Here is a 19,934-nt window from a genome sequence, read left to right as displayed (position 1 = left end):
TGATTTCCAAATCAAAAATGTATAAACTTCACCCATTGTAAACGTAATTTAAAAGTTATCAGAACCAAAAAATTTTCAATTGATAAGAGACGTCACAAAACGCTTACACACAAAATAGGTAGCGTGCGCATCCAAATATTTTCAATTTCCAAAAATATTCATTTAAGCGGAAAGTTAAAAAGAAAAAGAGAGAGTAGATATATCAAAACTCGTTAAAAATATTTTATATGCTTTGGCAAGAAAAATTTTTGTTTATTACCAAATAAATTTTATAAATTTTAATATCAATATACAGAGTGGGACATTTTAATCTACAGTCAAACCCGGGTAAAGTGAGAATTGGATAAGTGAGAAAACTCTATAAGTAAGAGTAATAGCCAGGACCCGTCATTTTAAGCTCCCAAAACCTCTATTAGCGAGAAACAGAAACCTCGGTAAGAGAGAGTCGTTTTTCCCTCATGTACCTCCGTAAGTGAGACTGCTACTTATCTATTACTTATTGCTATAAGCGACAGACATATTACATATTTACTACATTCGTACTTGCTGTGACTTGTTATTGCTGTGTACCTCTTATAAGAGAGAAACGCTACCCATGTATCTGCATTAGCGAGAAACTCGGATTAGTGAGAAACCTCTATAAGCGAGAATGAGATTGTGCTCCCTTGAACCTCGCTTATCCAGGTTTGACTTTATACACCTTTTTTGAGGATCAATTTTCTAATTTAAAGTGTTGTCTTATCGTTTAGGATCTAAATTAGCTATTAAGGAAACCCGAAGAAATAGCTCTAATCTTATGTGAGAACATGACGTTCCCCATAAAACTTTGCAACTTATGTTTAAGTTATTTTTAATTGGTTAACTACAAAACGAGATATTTAGGTGTATCTATTAAAATGGCCCACCCTGTAAAGCGGAGGAATAATAAAATGTTTTCTGCTAAGCTTTTGTTTATGCTAGATTGCGAGGAAATAATTAAATATTATTGAAAAATTTGATATATGTTTTTGACTGAGACGATTCGATACCATAAAAATGAGAATTGAATACGTTGTTTATGAGTTTCAATAAGAGCTGAGCCGTTCTGAGTTCCGTGTGAACAATTTATGATCTATTGTTTTCATAATAAATTATAGTTTTTTTGAAACCCATAACCTAAACCCATAATCTAAAATTAATCGAAAATCGGATTAATAAACATTTTTAAAAGAAAAACAATATATCATGATTATTAAGCACAAATTTTCTTCACCAAATATTTAAGTCATTATGTAGGTTATGAACTTTAAGGCTTTAATTTGCTTTGTTTGTTAAAAATATTGCAATTAAAATTTTGACTAATTTTATACTCAAATAGTGCCGAATGTACCATTTAGATGGCCAAGGAACCTCCAACAAAAAAAAGTGGTATCCCGTGTGCAGCCCCAAGTATAGTTACATGGTCTAAAAAAATTTGGCAAATAGAAGGAAAGTGGAACTGAGCAGACAAATTTTTATAACTGAGTTCTAGAGAATTCAAAGTAAAAATGATATTTACGCCAAAATGAACATTTCGAATCATGAGGCTACTTTTTTAATCATGAGGCAATTTTTGTCTATTATTTCCTTATATGCAGATTTTTTTTAAATACTAAAATTTTCAGTTTAACGCATTACTTCCTTGGTCTTAATTTATTCTCCATGATACGTTGGCATTGGCAATCAATCTCGGATTATTGGCTGTATTAAAGAAAAAAAATTATACACATTTCTCAAAAATTTTTATTTCATTTTTTAAATCTATAATGTCTACAAGCGTTTATTACAAAAAAAAAATAAGTATATCTATTGGTTTTTCGAAAGTTCAAACTTATTTGATACTGTTTCTAAAAAATAAAAAATGTAATTTGATCGAAATAAAAATAAAATTTAATTATTTTACTACTAAATTTTTGGTTGTACTCGAAATTTTTTAAGAAAAATATCAATTTACAAAGGTTTATTGTTTATTTTAAATCAAAATTAAACATTTCCGAACCAAAGAAATTAATCACTGCTCATAAATTTAACGTTTATTATTTTTATAATTTCTTATTGGTAATTAAAGAAAATCTCGTGTATATTTAAAAATTTTAATATTCGTCATTGATTTTAGGTAATTAATGTAATTAAATAGTTTTTAATCATTTTAATTGAATAAAATTTGATTTACGACTTTGATTAATTTTTAATCTTTTAATATGCAATCAATCCTCTTTTTTTATTGTACAGAAAATTTGATTTAAATAGGTCATGACAATATTTCTCTCATTTTAGTGTAATACAAATTTACAACGTTAGATTTGCGTATCCATAGCAAATTTTCTTCAAGTTAATGAGCAAAAACATAAATTTTTTTTGAGTTTCCCTTTTTTATTTAAACCCCACCATGTCTCTGTTTTATTATCTCGTTTAATTTTTATAAAATAATCTCAATTCATGCTCCAATTTTTACAAAAGTAAACAAGTTTTTTTCCTAAAAGTTTTCCAAGTTTAAGTAAACTCTATATTGGTTTATATATGGGTAGATGTAGATGTCATATTTCTAGGGGACATTTTTATTACCCGCCACAAAGTACAACATATCACAAAGTTTCTAATTATCCTCCTCCGTCGCCCCAGATTATTTTTCTCTTTTGAATAAATTCTGTATTACACGAAACTCTAATGTGATCATTATAGTACACCTTTAATTCCTTTGAAGAACTCAATTCAGGAAATTTAGGTTTAGACTTTAGAAAGGAAAAAATCTAAGCCAATTTAATGCCTAACTATACTTGAATCTAAATAATAAGCTTCATATTTTAAGCGAAATCATAATCGAATTTGTAAAATTAATTTTTTACTTGGATTTTAAGATAATTTAATTGAGATAATTAAAGTATAGAATTTAAATACACTGAGAAGATTAGAAAATGGGTAACTATTCAAATAACAAATTGTACGACTATACCTAAAAGTATTTTTGGCCAAAGTATTTCGAAATTAAAAGGGGTGCATATTGGAGATTTTTAACAAATAGATTTTCGGTCATGGAACCTTATGGAACAGCCCGTGTAAACTATAAAATACGAATATTATCAAAAATAAATTGAACGAGAAAAAAGTTATCATAACCATTAAAATATTTTCTGTACAAGTGAGATTTTATTGTGATTTTCTTATAATAAATTTACTGTACTACAGTTAAACTATTTCGTTCTTTGATTAATCGCTGTTGAAAATTCGATGGTAAATTACCCGTACTTGTTTGGAATAAGGATCGTGCCCGAGTTCGTGGATTTGGAACAAAAACTATACTCCCTCGTCGGCTTACTTTTTTCTCTTCGGTTGGTTTCGGTGTAGTTGAATTCGTTTCCGAAAATAAATCATCAGTATCTACATTTTCAACAGTTTCAAAAACAACATCCTCTTCTTCGGAGCTTTTTTTCGTTGTTGTGGTAGTGTCTGGGGGTAAATCTGTTGTATTGATTACCTCGTAACTAAGGAATTCATCATCTTTGGAAGTATTTGTCGATTCTGGTTTTGGAATTATATCTATTCGAACGAAATCATCGTCATCGTCGTCGCTAGGTTTTGGTTTCGTTTTTTCTTTTGGCATCATCATACGCGATTGAGTTTGACGTGATTTTCCATCATCATCAGGATATCGTGATTTCGGTTTATCATTTTCGGTTTTATTCGTAAATGGAGGTGGCTCTTTATGTAAATATGCCACAGGCCAATATCTGGGTTCACCTAAACCACCTGGTTTTGGTGGATCCAAGAAATCATTATCATGATCTGCAGGTGGGTGTGGTCTACTAGGTCCTGGATGATGGGGATCAAATCGATCGATGGATGGACCAGGGTGTGGAATCCATGGTTTATCACGTACATCGTAGCTTATTAACGCTGGACGTATAGGTTTTGGTAAGTATGGACGTGATGCTGGTGTATAATAAGGTTTATTGAGATCTGTACCATGTCCATAAGGATAATACCGATCATTACATTTTCGCCATTGATCTCTGGATGGACCTACATAACACCATGGATAATCGAAACCTTCACTGTAGCCACATGGATGTGATGGTCGACAACAATAATCCCATGAACCTACTTCTCCTCCTTCGATTTCACAGGAGTAATAGCCAAGTATTACGTTACGTTCACAACGGCTTCCACGTCTACAAGGTAGACCTTTCACTGTGTAGTGTTGCCAAGTATTTTCGCCGATTCCTGTAGGAATAAAAATTTGAAAAATGAACGTAAACATTGCAATTTAGTGACTGAGTGCCTTACCAAAATCGTTTCGATCGATTGGAAGATATCCACCAGGTGTTTCTGGTCTTGAAGGTGGTGGATACGGACCTGTTGGAGGTGGTCTTGGTAACGGCGCTGGTGGTCTTGGTAAATGTGCTGGTGGTCTTGAACTCGAAGGGCTGCAATGTGGATTAAATATATCCCAAGCAAATAGCCAATAATCCGGATCATGGGCATAGTCCAAATTTAAGAGTAAATCTTGCTGACTGATATCTGACAGTTCGCAATTTGGACCAGGTAAACGATGTCTTGATTCACCGCTAGTTCGAAAACTAAATGACATACATGTGGACGGTCCTTGTTCACGTTTTCGAGTACAAGCTAATTGACATTCTTCTTCATTTAAAACTGTTATTGATTTTCGTATTGCCGATGGTAATAATTTGGCTGGGCGTCCATATCCAATGTAACATCCTAGAACAAATTTTGATCTAAAATTAGAAACCAAACGCTGTAAAACTTTAATAACGTACTTTTTTGACTCTCTGTTGGGATTACATTCATCTTATGTGGATCATTCCAAGGTCCTTGAATCACAAAATGGTTTAATTCACATCCATGACCGTAGCTTCCACGCTCGTATAACTCAAATCCTGGATCAGGTACCAAATGATACTTTGGATCAAGTTCACTATATGGCCAATCGGTTAATTGACAATTATCAATCGGGCCACCAATTACTGGAGATCCATACCTTTATGAATAAAATATCGCTTTTAAATTTATGTTCTGAATTTATTTGCGAATAAATTGAAACTAACCTAAAACTAAACGATCGGCAAACAAATCGATTTGAACGAATACATTCTAATTCACATTGACCAATACTTCGAACATTTAACGAGTCCCTTACAACTGAATGATCCAATCGTTGACCACTTCGTGTTCGCCAAAAACAATCTGTGAATAAAAATTTTAATAAATGAAGGACCTTTTTTTAATAAATAAGTAGTGTTCTAAAAGAAGTTAAGGCAAAAGAGTATAAATTTAAATTTTGAAACAGCGTAGCGAAATTGATTTATGTTTTAAGTCAATTTTCCATAATAACAAGTATTATTTCCTTTAAACTAAACTGTAAAAATTTCGTAACATGGCATTTTGATTTATGGTCATTGAAAATTATTTGATTAGTTTGGAAACACTATCTTTCGCGTGTACCACACCTAGCTATAAGTGGACAGGCAAAATTTATTAAAAGAATTAAGTTTTCGCTTGTGTAAAAAAAACAGCAATTTTCCAAAAAATATTACAGTAAAACTTATGAAACGCATTATACTTACCACTTTGCCGACCATAATTAAAATCCGGTTGCATACATTGTTTACCACCTTGATTCATCGAATAAATATCAAAATTTCGATCTGGTTCTGTATCCATATACATGTTTGTTTGGCTTATTGGACGATCACTTAAATAACAATTTTCACTTGCGGCATCCGGTGTAATTGTATACCGAAAACTATACGAGTAGCATGGAAAATGTTTTTCCATAAAACATAATTTTTCACATTCGTAGATATTTGGTACGGCATAAAATTTTCGTACATATCCTTTTTGCATTCTTAAACCCGTTCCGGATCGAAAGGAGCAATCTGTCGATAAATAAACACATAAAATAACTATATTTTCAATAATATTAAATAAATAGGTCTTCCGGGTAGTCATGTAATCAAATTACCCAAAAATCAGTGACAAATACGCTTTCAATTTTTGGTGAAAAGTATTATTACATATTGCAAATTCATCGGCCCTTATACAGACCCAGTAATGAATGGTACGCACTTCAAATCTTATGAAAGTTTCTAAAAATGCGTCGATGATGGAATGATGGAATCATTAAAAATGGATTTGTGATAAGTGTGTTTTTATTTTTAATGAATCTTTCAAAACTAACCAGAAAACCAATAATATAAATAACAAAAAGTTTTACCAGAACGATTGGGTTCATCATAATAATGCTTATTTCCAGACCAACGATTTACCGGAGGCAGTGGATGAGGCGGTAATGAAGGTGGAGGCAGTGGATGAGGCGGTAGTGAAGGTGGCGGCAGTGGTGGTGGGGGGATTGACGGTCTTGGAGGTACATAATGTGTTACCCCAGCATATCCATCACCAGAAGAACCATAACGGTTTGGCAAGTATGTAGGTTTCCCACTATATCGACCATAATCGCTGTAATTATTTCGATCTAGTCCCCAGTAATCGTATGTATTCTTATCAACAAAGCTATTACCATAACTGCCACCATATTGTCCCCAATTTGGCGGAGGTCGATAAGTATCACCGTGTCCAATTTGGTACGGTACAAAAGGTGCTGTTGTAGGTTTTCGAAACTCATCGTATGTGGGATAGACGGTAGGTTTTGGTAAATATCGACGATCATAATAAACGGAATCAGGTTTACCAAAATTACCATACGATCCACCATATGAGGCCCAATGATGTTGCATTGGTCCACGATATTTATTTAAACCCCAATAATTACGATCTCGTTCACGTTCAGAAAAATATCTATCGGGTATTTCTGGTAAATATCGACGATTTTCGTAAGATGGTCTGCTATAGTATGGAGGTCTTGATGGAGGCGGAGGAAGTGGCCTATATGATGACTCTACGTAGAAATTACGATCTTGGCTACGGTGAAAATCCGATTTGCTATAATAGTAATCACGTGATGGTAAGTATGGTTCATAGCTTGATGGTTTATATGCTGGTGGTGGGGGTAATGGGGCAGGGTAATCTGGATAAGGTCGGCGATTGTATCGGCGATCATCATAGCTTGGGGGATGGTAATGATCTACTTCATATGAAGGTCGTGGAGGATATCGATTATCTGGATATACGATTGGGCGTCGATTCGTCCAGCCACCTTCCATACCATCATCATAAGGTCGTCGTGGTGGAGGGGACCAACCAGGACCTAAACAAAAATGAGTAAAACATAACCAAAGATTTAACAACATTAAAGATCATCTGCAAATCTTAGTTTCTACAGACTCCTTTCTATTTGTGAAAATGTTCTCCAAGAACATTTCAAATAGATTAACTTCCACAAAAATTTCAAAAAATATATGTTACCCGAACTATAAATTGAATAATTTGGCCGACAATCTGGTGATATACTATCACGATCTCGTTCATAAAAATCATAGTCTTTATCTGGATACACATCTCGACCAATATCTAAACGACTCAACGGTAGCTCAATTAATTCACAAACACCTTGACCACGTCCAGTTTGATCCAATCTGTAAACAAAACAAAGTAAATATCCCATTTTTTTATTACATAGGCAACTCGTTGTACATTAATGTTTAATAAATAGTCTACAAATTAAAAAGTTCGCAGGCTTGATACGATTTGTAGGTAAGGATTGCCAAAACGAAATTATAAGTGATAATCCTATTCAGACAAACTTAGTCTACTTTTTTTAAGTAAATTTTCAATTAAAATTTTGAATAGAATTATTTTTGTAAGTTTTATAAATTGCATCATTACTGTTACTTACCATACAGTTGCAAGAACTCAAGGTCATTAATGCTAAATAGTTAGGTATATTATTTAACTGTGATTATAGTTTATTTAATAATTTTTTTCATTTTCATTTTGCATAATTAATATAATTTACATAACATCACTATAATTTAATATGTAGTAATGTCATTATTATTATAATATTCGCTTGTTAGGTGATATAATTACATGTAGACAATTTTTTGTTTAAATTATAATTTTATATAAATAATATGATGATAACTTGAATAAAAGAGCAAAACATTATTGTATTAAAATATTTTTATATGAAAATCAGTGTCATTTTATGTATAAAATGTTTGAGATGCATTTAAATGCTGATTTTGTATTTATAATGCAAGAATTGTACCCTTGAAAAGATTGGTGGCTTTATAAATCGAGATAAACGAGGTGTAGCTATTTATTTATCCTAGGGTCGAGCCTTGGTGATGAATTCAGGTTCAAATTAGCAACAAACGTATTTTTCGTTAACATTGGGGAAATATTTTTTAATCGATTTTTTTTTACCGATTCAGATATCTTGCCTGTTTAGTCAAGATAAAACGTCAATTTCATCAAGTTTTTTTAACCCAATGAAGGTGATATCTCAAAAACCATAATTCAAAACGAATTTTATCCGGTGGGATCGTTTTCACCAGGTGTAAGTTAGTCAAAGTCGATTTTTCGTGAAAATTGTAGAAAAAAATTTCTTCTCTTATTTTTAAGTAGACAATTTTAGGTTTAGGGTTGAAATTATTGTACGTTATTTTTAACTTTGGTGATGAATTTTGTTATAACTTCATGAATGTAGACGAAAAATAAGAATATCTGCCTCGGTTTTCGAAATATTCGATTTATTTGAATGTAATAATTCGTGTCTATTTCAAAATATGACGTGATTATAGTTGGACTTTAAATTTGAGCTTTTCAAAGCTAATACCTGAAATTTCGATTAAGTAATTTTTGTTGTGTAATTGTTTGTTATTTTGAACATTTAATTAAAAAAATTATTTAACAATTTCCCGCAGTTATTTTGATATTGACCTAATATTAATAAAATAAAAAGGTAAAAGTCAAAGTGTGTTTTTAATACAAATATAATTGAATTTTGTCATAAACACTGGTTTCATTGTTATAAATTAAATGTGAATTATTATTGCGATCATTTTTCAATAACAATTAGTTATAACAATAAACATTTTATAATTATTACTCTACTGTTAAATTACAAATCAAATAATATATTTTTCGGTTGTTTGTACTTTGTAACACATACCGGTATACAAAAAATATTATTATACATTCACACTACAGTGTGAAAACGAAAATATTGGCTAAAATTTACAGTGGTAGACTAAAATAATGAAAAAATTAAAAATACGTGAGTGTAAATGAGTATAAAATTCTTCACAACTGTTTCTGATAATTTTTTTTGATATCTCTAACGCGAAGCAAAATATTAGGAATTGGCACTATTTGTCAATTTGTAGTTGCTGAGTTAAAGTTTCAGATTTCGGTTAAGAATCTTTGAAAATGTGATCCATCATCCCGTATGACTGTGTAAACATTCGAATCGGTATTCTTCTTATTGGAAAATTTGTTTGAGCAGCACTTCCACTATTATTAATTATATTTTCATAGTATGTCTTTATATACTAGGTGATGAGGATATAATAATATTTTTTATCATGCTGTACTTATACAGTATAGATATTAAATTTTTAATCCGAGTAGCTGCGCTATTGAATAATAAAATAATAAAAATAAATTGATTGAATTTTGTAAACATTAATTAATGATTATTTCATATTATTATAAAAATTTCATCATTTTTATTTTTATTATGATTTTATATAGAAATTTCTGAATCATTTTGTCACATCATTTACAAAATTTTTGTCAAATTCTTTGTTATTATTTATTGTATTAAACAATTGATTTTATTAATGCAATAATCTTGAAATCTTTTTGTATTTGTTTGAAATTATTGTTTATAAAATTGTTGCAAGTTTATTTAAAAATAATTCTTCCGTTTTACTTATATTTATTTTTTATTTATAGTCTATTTTTATTATTTTATTTTCTATGTATATATATATTATTAAAATTAAAATATGTCCCATGTTGGTTCACGTGGCCCATTGTAGTTCACCGTCTGTCTCATGCAATTGTAGCTCATTAAATTCTGCTAATTTTATTTTTTAGTCTAATTTATTTATGACTTTCTAGCATCAAAATTAACCAAAAAATTTCCGTATTTAACAGCTTGAAAGAAAAACATACCTGTAATTAAATCCTTCACAAACGAAACGTTTTTCATCGTTGCATTCACGTTGGCAATCGTCCAATCGCTCACATGGTACAGATTTTTTCACAAAACTATCAGCAACTCGTTTTCCAGCCAATACACGTCTAAAACAAGCTAGAGAAAAGAAGAATTTAATTATTTCGTCTAAATAAATAATTATTCCGGTAAATTTCAAATAGTATCATGCAAGGGTTTTTCTGCGTACTTTGCGTAGAAAGCATTCAGTTTCATCAATTTTGAGGGAATTTTGTAATTTTTTGGAAAAAGTTATTGATACAAATGGAATTATTTTATGCAAGTATGATATTGTCCATATCCTAAATAGAAAATCCATACTTTTATAAAGAATGTTTCGAACAAAAGTTTTAAAAGGAAAATAAAATTTTAAAAGAAAAATTTATGTAATTTGAATTCATTTCATTGCTTTCACAGGTAGATTAAATAATTTCCCACTTGATTCGTCTTAAATTTCTTAATGAAAACTGACAGGAAAAAATTATACTTAAGGATGTATGAGGATGGCAACAATATTTGTCTCCATCCATATAAGGGATGTACCAGCAGGGTAGATTTAGGGTTGAAATTATTTTTATCTTATTTTCATCTTCAATGATGAATTTTATTATAACTTCATGAATGTAGACAAAAGAATGAAATTTTTTGATATCTGCCTTGGTTTTCGAAATATCAAAAGGTGAATAATTAAAGAAAATTTCCAATATTTTGAAAATTACGCCAGATATATTTTCGATTTTAATCAAGTTTTACTGAAAGGAACCAGTAACAGTCGATTTTACCTACGAAGAGTCAACTCTTATTGAAGAAACAACTTTTCCAGTAGCATATACACTTTTTATTCTATACATTTCAATGTTAGACAAAAGCGACAATTTTTGAACCTATAATTTTTTAATATTTATTGTTAGAAATCCGTCCATTAAAACAGGATTTCGCTTCCAAAGAAATATAATAGTTAAATCTGCGAATAATATGGTCCAAGGTTCGACTCCCAATATATACGTTTCTTTTACAAATAAATTTTATATTAATTAAAAATTTTTTCGCGTCTATTAATTAAAAATGTTAATGAAAGTGTGAGAATTTTTTTTGTAATTTACTATGCGTTTGTATTTATCAAAGTATTTAGGTGACCCTTAGGTTAAGTACACAAACAAAAAACAAACAACAGGTTTCTAAGTATAAAGACCTCTCAACGCGCAAACAGATGATGATAAGTTTCATTGATTATATAAATAAATTTTTTTTTCTTTTTATTAATTAAATAACAATATAAATTCTTGACAACAAAGACACAATTCTTAAATAATTCTTTTTCATTTTTTTAATTCTTCATTAACATAAGCAATTAAACGAAAATTAATTAGTAATTTATATAAAAAACATTAAAAACACGTGAAAACAAACAATTGACTAGTTAATTATTGAAATACCGTGTATAGACAGTGTTGATTACACTGTCACATTACTCATACATACATGTCACACATACATAACTGATATTATCATATAATACATACTATACAATTTGCGCATAATTTGCGCTTTCACGGCTAAACAATGATGTTTACGAAAAAATGTTTAGAACAAAAGCTGTTTATTTTTAGATAAGGAACATTTCTTACATTTAAACTTTTGTTCTTTCTCTAACGGTTTACAAGATGGGCTTTACGGCTCCAAGACCCAATTGACCTATGTTGCTCATTTACGAACTCGAGTTTTTTCCTGACCACACTTTTCACGTCCTGAGTGCGCTGTAAAAATTTCAGCTTGATATTTTTTTTCGTTTTTGAGTTATCGTGTTCACAGACAGACGCACGGACGGACGGACAACTGAAAATGTACTAGTTAGATGATTGTATGAACACCTGAACCAAAATTTTGTTCGTAGCATTAATATTTTTAAGCGTTTCAAACTTGGGACTAAACTTAGTATGCCTTGATATATTTCATATATACATGGTATACAAATTTATTATTTTTGTAAATAAATATTTATAGTCTAGGATATGACGGCGCATGCATGTCAATATTTAATTGACTATTGTCAGTCGGAAGTTTCTACTTTAGTGCGTCAAAGATCACGAAGTTACTGGAAGAAAGTTATTTTTGTTTAATCTAAATTTAAATAATTCACAGATTAAAATTTTAAACTTTTGTTCAAAAAAATTTAGAGTATACTGTAAAAATTCAGTGTACTGTTAACGTCAGTGATTTATAACTGAAAATATTGCTATAAGTTAAATTTCAAAACACTGAATCTACTTGAAAAAGAAATTCCCCAGAAGGTTTTCCCCGGAGAGTACATTATTTGTGTTGCTTGACTGCTTTTTAAAGGAGTGCAAGTCTCCTTAAATAGCTGTAATTGATAATTTTAAAAAATCGATTTATTTAAATATAATTAATAAATTGGAATTCTAAATTTCCGATTCAATAAAACTCCGTATTGAATTCTTCAAACCACTAGAAATTGTGCTCGACGAATTAGGGAATGAAGTCTATTAAACTTTCAATACATCGTTACTATTTTACACGGTACTATTATTTTTATGTAAAAATTAAACAAAAGTTGTAAGAATCTTGTTTTAAGATATAATGATAAACCGCTGATCTATACCTTGTTATGTTTTGCTTGAATAAAAATTTATTGGCTCATTGTTTTAAATTATATTTAGGTGTCAAAAAAGAATTTTATGTGTTCATACCAAAAATTATATTACGTAAATTCTGTGAGAAAAACTAAAAGGTTTATATTTTTGACCCTCATTTTGTTTTCATGGAAAATGAAATTTTTTCTTATCGAATTGGTATTTTCAATGAAATTTACAATTTTTGTTTCCATTTACAATATCAATTTACAAGCAGTTCAAAAAAGTATCCAAAAATCAAAAATCTTTTTTATCTACGCCCATGAGATAAGAACTACTTTTCTCACTCATTTTACGTGTGAAAAATAGTTCATTACCGCACTCTGTATCGTAATGGATTCATTACCAATCATTTTCATTCAAGTTACTATAGTAACTTTTTAAATAATCTATCTTTCTCAATAATTCATGGCAAATTTTAAATTATAATTATCGTTTTAGAGGTCACATTTTAAAGGCGAAGATAAAGTTTTGTACGAATACGCACTTAATTTCTCATGTTTACGTTAATAATGCTGTTTTCACCACTTGTATATATGTAAATAACTATTTTTAAATAAGAAAATATTTGGTTGAAGAAACCTGACCTTTATCGAAATTGTTAACTTTTAAAGAGTAGCAGGAATATTACGAAATAAGGGCGGAAAACGGGTAAAAGAAAATCCACATGGCAGGAAAATTCTTTTTTGAATAGTTTTAATACTGCTTCTTACTTTCGTTGTTATAATTAAACTTAAACTAACTCACACGTTTTTAAAAGTACCATAATAAAAAATTAATTGAAAAACTTTAAAATTTAATTTAAAATGTGTAAAAATAGATATTTCAAAAATTTGTATGTTTCATTAAGGCACGTGACAATTGTATTTGAATTCATACAGAACACTAAACCATATACAAATCACTGTAATGGCCATTGTTTCCATAAAATTAAATTCCATAGAGAAATTTTCAAGGAAATGGGATTCAAATATCGGTAAATTATTATACAAGGTGTTGAAGTGAAATTCTTAGATATGAAATATTTTTCTAAGGTAGTAAAAGGAAAAAAATTGCTCTAAAATATCGAAAAATTCCGCAAGAAAACTAAGGTAATTTTAATTTAGTAATTACGAAAATCAAATTCATTTTTACCTAATCTACATAATATACAGTGTGTTCAAGTAAGTCGGCATCATTATGGAAAATTTTGTTTTATGATAAAATGTTATTCTTGATAAATAGTTCTGTATGGCTTGGAACGCATTATGAAATAATCAGATATCAATTTTTTGCGTTCGTACAAGAGGTTTGTCGAAAAATATAAATTAGGAGTCATAATTTTGGGGAGACTAAGTCACCGACAAGAATTAATCAGGTTTTCTAAAAAGTAGAAGATTATACTTAGGTTATTTGCTATCGTGTTCCCGATTCGACCTCTAAAAGAATAAATTAGTAAAAATTGAGAGTTTAGTAAAAAATTTTAAGAATTCGATTTTCAATAACTCCTTTCTCGAACTAGATCTTAAACCCGACAGACATTTCTTAAACATCCTGTTCAAGATAAATACCAATCAATATATATTTAATTTATGAAATTAAAAATTTGATTTAATCAATTCAATTAATAGGTATAAAACAATACAAAAATTTGATAATCTAACATTTTATATGTGTATAATGTATGTTGTTTATTAAATCAGTGTGAGTACAATTGTGAAATCATTCGGTAAAAAAATTTAATAGCTATTTAATTTCTTTTTTAATAATCAAATAAAATATCAATTTTTTTTCATAATATCTTTTTTCTATTGGAAAATGAAAATTGTGTGTTTACAATTTTACTATAATTAATCGATAAGGATTTAAAAATACAAAAAGTTTGTGAAATATTGAAAGAAGAATGGAAAAGATGGAAATGAAATATTTTCATTGTAACATTTTTTGTATAAATCATTAATTAATCAGAGGAGATTTCAACAGCCGTCAGATTTGGTACCAGTACCGGTAATCGAACCCGAGACTCTTGGGTGACAGCCAGAAGGAAATTTCATCAGCTATCATAAATCAACGTAAAAATTTTTGCATCCGAATACGAAATCAAAGACTTGGTTGAAAAGAGTCATAGAACCTATCGAACTTTTCGATGTTCAGAGGGATTTCCCTCCATTTACGTGATTCATGTGTGATAATTAAAAAGCCTGTCAATACTTAGCGGAAGCTCTGTGTAAAAATTTAGCATTCGTATTTTTTCTGTAATAAAAAGTCTGGGAGTGCTAAATTTAGAGAAAGAACGTTCGTTTTAAAAATGAGAGTCAACGGTCAATTATTCTAAAATTATTTAAAATTTAATACCTTTAGCATCCTCAACCAAAATAATTTTAGTTCCATCAATAAAAATTAACACATTAAAAATTGTTAAAAATATCACAGATAATTTTAAATACATTATTATTTAAAAACAAATATTTACACTACATATATCTCAAAAACAGCCGCGCGTTATGGTAACTTTCGGGGTACAAAAAAAAATATCACACAAGGAAAAACTACACACTAAAATATTTTCCAAAAAAATCATTCATCACCACTATCAACGTTAAACTTGATTCGTAAATCCTGCAAAACCTCACATTTAAAATTCACTATTATTAAAAAAATAAATTGTTTAAAATATTTAAGCAACGTGAATTAAGACAACAATATTCTTGTTGTTGTTGTTGTTTTATTGTTTACGAATTTGTTTATAAATAATAAAGATTATTGTTTATTGTCATTGTGATAGGTATGATTATATTAAATGTATGGTAGTTGTGTTGGATTTGGTGGACGATTGTAATAAAAAATTGTTCTTGTATATAGTGGGATATTTAATACCATAATTATTTTTACAAATAGATATATAGTAATTACCTCATCACTATTTATCTATTAGGTATACCTATGGTTTTATTAGTAAGGGGTAATTTGATATTAAACTGTTATTGCACACGGGTAATGCCATTACACGCGGATATGTTTTTCTAATCAAATTACGCGAGGCTGCGGAAATAAGAACTTTTTAGTGAGTACGTGCAATAAAAGCTTGTCCTTAAAAACGCATTTTTTATTTAAATATTTAATTTAAAATTAAAAAGGGATATATATACCAAATATGGTGAAAGCGATGGTAAAATGTTATTCGTATTCTACGACGTAAAAGTGAGGTCGAGTTCGTAAATGACCAACATAGGTCGGTTGGGTCCGTAGGATCCATCTTGCAAACCGTTAGAGATAGAACAAAAGTTTATATGCAGAAAATGTTCCCTTTTAAAGGGGTTATCCCTTTAAAAATCGAGAAAAAGTCAACAAATTCGTTGTTTGGGAATTTGTATGAAACTGCTTACAGAGGAATTTTGACCCAAAAAAAAAAAAAAAGAAAACCGGATTCATTTAACGATTGAGTGTATATACAGAGTGGGCCATTTTAATCTATACACCTAAATATCTCTTTTTGTAGTTAGCCCATAAAAAAATAACTCAAACAAAAGTTGCAGAGTTTGATGGAAGACATCATGTTCTGACATCAAAATGGACCTCATTCTCCAGGTTGTTCGAAGTCAATTAAGATCTTAGACAGAATAACACTTCAAATTAGAAAGTTAATCCCCATAAAAAATTTATGAACATTTTTCGAAAATCGTTAGCTTTTGGAGGAAATGCGATTTCTATATGTCATTATTGCATTTAATCGAAAGAAAACACCCTTAAAATTTATCGATAATTGTAGGTCAAAGTCAAGTACCCAGACGAATATCTTCTATTGTCATTGGCAACTTTTGGCTAAATCATTTTTCTATAGCTAGGTTTGTTTCCTTTCGATTCAATACAATAATGACATATTTTTTAGTCGCATTACTCTGTTACAAGGAATTTGTCGGGGGTTTTTTAAATTTTGTAAATTTCACTTGTGTTGGTTAAGTTTTTGTTAATGCCAAAATGCTGTTGAAAATTTTAGAAATTTAGACAGAAAAGAGTCAGAGGCTTAAGACAAAATGCGGTTCATTTTTTGTCGATTGTATCAACGTTATTTTAAAGTGATTTTCTTAAACTAATTACATCATTTATTAAACAATTTTATTTTATTATTCAATAAAAATTATATGTACAGTTTTAAGGAATTAAAACAAAAAACAGTTTTGTTATTTCCCGTTTAAATTAAAAATAATTATACCCATACATTGATGACATATGATCTTGAGAATCTTTTTTTTTTTTGTTTTGTTTTCAATAAAAATCTTTAAAAGAATACAAAATAATTATAATAGATCTTAGTCATACAATCCATGGGTGGCAGATTTAACGTGAAAAATTAACTTAAAATTGCATGTATTATGTGCTAAAATAAAATTAATTATTTTTAAATGTATGCAAATTTTTAAAGAAAGAAAATTTAATTTTAATTTAGGGTTCTGTATATAAAAAATTATATTTCAACAAATATGTTTCAGAGCTAACACTATTACTACGAACTCCCCCTATTCGTTGTGTGCGTAGTCATGGCAGGGACAATAAAAATGATGCCAGCACTTCCAGTGAAAAAATTTTGGAGAAAAGAGGCTTATGACTAATTTACAATTCTTTACATGTTAATGTTATATAAAATTTTAAATTAAAATTATTGAAAAAACACTAATTAATTAAACTTAATGCATAAAAAATTGTGAAAATAAGAAATCAAATTGCACAAATATTATTTTTGGGCATATCTTTTGTTTGGGCAGAGATAGGTATATCCATTGCTGCAAACAAAAGACAGAAAATTCAATTTCCTTTTAAATGGTATGCTAAGAAATTCTTTTGGTTAAAAATTCACCGAGATATAGCCATTTCAACCAAGCTTTTTTTTTGCATTTTATTGTAAAAAATATTTTTTACTCAGTGAAAAAAGTATCTGTATCTTTTGTTTGTGCAGAGATAGGTATATCCATTGCTGAAAACAAAAGAAAGTATATTCAATTTCCTTTTAAATGGCATGTTGGGAAATACTTTTGGTTAAAAATTGACCGAGATATAGCCATTTCAACCAAGCTTTTTTTTTCATTTTATTGTAAAAATTATTGTTTTACTTATTAAAAAAAGGTATTCTTTGTTTATTATTTAGGAATATATAAAAATTAGAAAGGAGGCTGTTATGACTAATTTGAAATTCTTTACATGTTAATGTTATAGAAAATGTCAAATTATAAATTATTGAAAAAACACTAATTAATTAAACTTAATGCGTTAAAAATTGTGAAAATAAGAAATCAAATTGCACAAATATTATTTTTCAAAAGTAAATTATCATAATTATTTATTTGTGAGACAATAATATCAAATTTTCAATGTAAGTCATAAATGCAATCCATACCTATAATCCTATAATTAAAGTAGTGTATCGTTACCATGGAAACGCCTCCAATAAAACTCACGCACATTTTGTGTGTTAATTACTTAGTGTCGAATCCTTTTTTGTACCAGCTAAACTCCCACTTATACGAAAAAAATTTTTTCTTGTATGCGATAAAATTATATCAGTAGGTCATTATCAAAGATGTATAAATTTATGGTTCGGATTAGCATTTAAAAAATAATTAAATAAAAAATTTGCTTAATTATGATTATATTATAATCAAATTGGCTATGTTAATGTTTATAAATAATTTATGATTCAAAATGCAAAATTAAGAAAATTTTAATATCATAGAACGAATTTAGTACTCAACAAATTTTTTTTTAAATAAATAATCTAAATATGTTTTCATACCAACTAAAAAATATATTAAAAAAAGTCTTGGCTAACGCACACCTGTGCTATTAAATTACGTATAGGCCGTTAAAGCCAAAATGGCACAGGTTTAATATTGGCAGTCATTCCAGAAAGGCTGGAAATTTTTGGAAACTGCGCGGGTTCGTCAGAATACTACATTTGGCCCTAGATCTATCATGTTATTAGTCCAAAAGCTTTTTGTTTTAAACTTTCTCTACAAACGCCAGTTTCTTTACACCTACATAGCAGCCAATTCTGAAACTAGACCAAAATTCTGAAAATTACCACTTCCGATGAGCTATTTTCCACTTAATTAAAGTCATAAATTAATGAAAATTTGTTTGAAAAATTTAAAAAAATCTGTGAAACATTTAATTAAACATTAAAAAAAAAGTAAATCTGCATTTTCATTGTGAGTGTAATAACGACTTTGACCTAGTTACAATTAAATTTTTTTTATTTATTTTATTCTATTATTTACAATAAATAATTTAAATATTAAAATGTCATCAATAATAACGGATTTTAGATAATATTTTTTCCGGTTAAAAAGGTATAATTTTAAATAATTATTAATTTACTAAATATGATTGAGATTTTAATTATTTTTTAAATAATTTATGCAAATATTTATTGTAAATTAATCTCTATGTAAATTAACTTTAGCTAAGATAGTCGACGTACAGACTAAAAAGTGTAGTCTTAGTCGAAATGACATTCGTTTCTCATTGATTCCATCATATTTGGATATACATACGCTTTTTTGGCTTTAAATAAAAAAATGTGCAAAATCAAGAACTTAGCCGAGGCTTTCAAAATCAACTTTTGACGGTATTATTTAACAGCTTATATAATTAAATTTTATAGAAAAATTTAAATTTTATTAAATGCTACTAGCAAACTATATTCCTTTTTTTATACATTAAAATTTTCTGTTCGGCCTCATTACGTAAAATTGTCCAAGGCGAAATAACGCTTATTATTTTCTTGCTTACACTCAATATAAAATAATTAATTTTTAAAGAAAATTTACGACTTGAACATTGAACATTACAAAAGCATTAATTTTTTTTGTTTAAATTATAAAAAAAATAAAATCGTCTATTAAAGTTTCAAAGAATAATAAATTTTTTTTATTTCTGTTTATTTAGAATTAATAATTAGGTAACCTTCAATACCAAAAACATTATTGCGATTAACGATCCAATAATTTTAATTTTTTTATATTTTTTATTCGAATTTTATATAAATTAGTTTAGAACCGTGGAGATGATGTCATTTCTTAATTCTTTTTTTTTTTTTTAAGAAGATATATCATTATTGAATAGATAATTTTCCTCACCTTGGAATGAAT

At 28.7% G+C, this 19,934-nt stretch overlaps 1 protein-coding gene across 1 annotated transcript in view; it reads right to left on the bottom strand.

Moving 5' to 3' along the window:
• Positions 1–2,274: 2,274 nt before the first annotated feature.
• The window catches only part of LOC123299957, a 35,951-nt gene continuing 18,291 nt past the window's right edge, over positions 2,275–19,934 (bottom strand). Inside the window, exons 4-11 of the mRNA XM_044882389.1 lie at positions 10,120–10,258; positions 7,402–7,571; positions 6,254–7,243; positions 5,604–5,915; positions 5,085–5,223; positions 4,797–5,017; positions 4,303–4,737; positions 2,275–4,239 (exon numbers count right to left, since the gene is read on the bottom strand). Coding sequence (XP_044738324.1) covers positions 3,191–4,239; positions 4,303–4,737; positions 4,797–5,017; positions 5,085–5,223; positions 5,604–5,915; positions 6,254–7,243; positions 7,402–7,571; positions 10,120–10,258 — 3,455 coding nt within the window. The 3' untranslated portion in view covers positions 2,275–3,190. The remainder of the gene's footprint in view (positions 4,240–4,302; positions 4,738–4,796; positions 5,018–5,084; positions 5,224–5,603; positions 5,916–6,253; positions 7,244–7,401; positions 7,572–10,119; positions 10,259–19,934) is intronic.

This window comes from Chrysoperla carnea, chromosome 5 (assembly GCF_905475395.1).
Source record: "Chrysoperla carnea chromosome 5, inChrCarn1.1, whole genome shotgun sequence".
NCBI classification, from domain to species: Eukaryota; Metazoa; Arthropoda; class Insecta; order Neuroptera; family Chrysopidae; genus Chrysoperla; species Chrysoperla carnea.
This window is presented reverse-complemented; position numbering and strand designations above follow the sequence as displayed.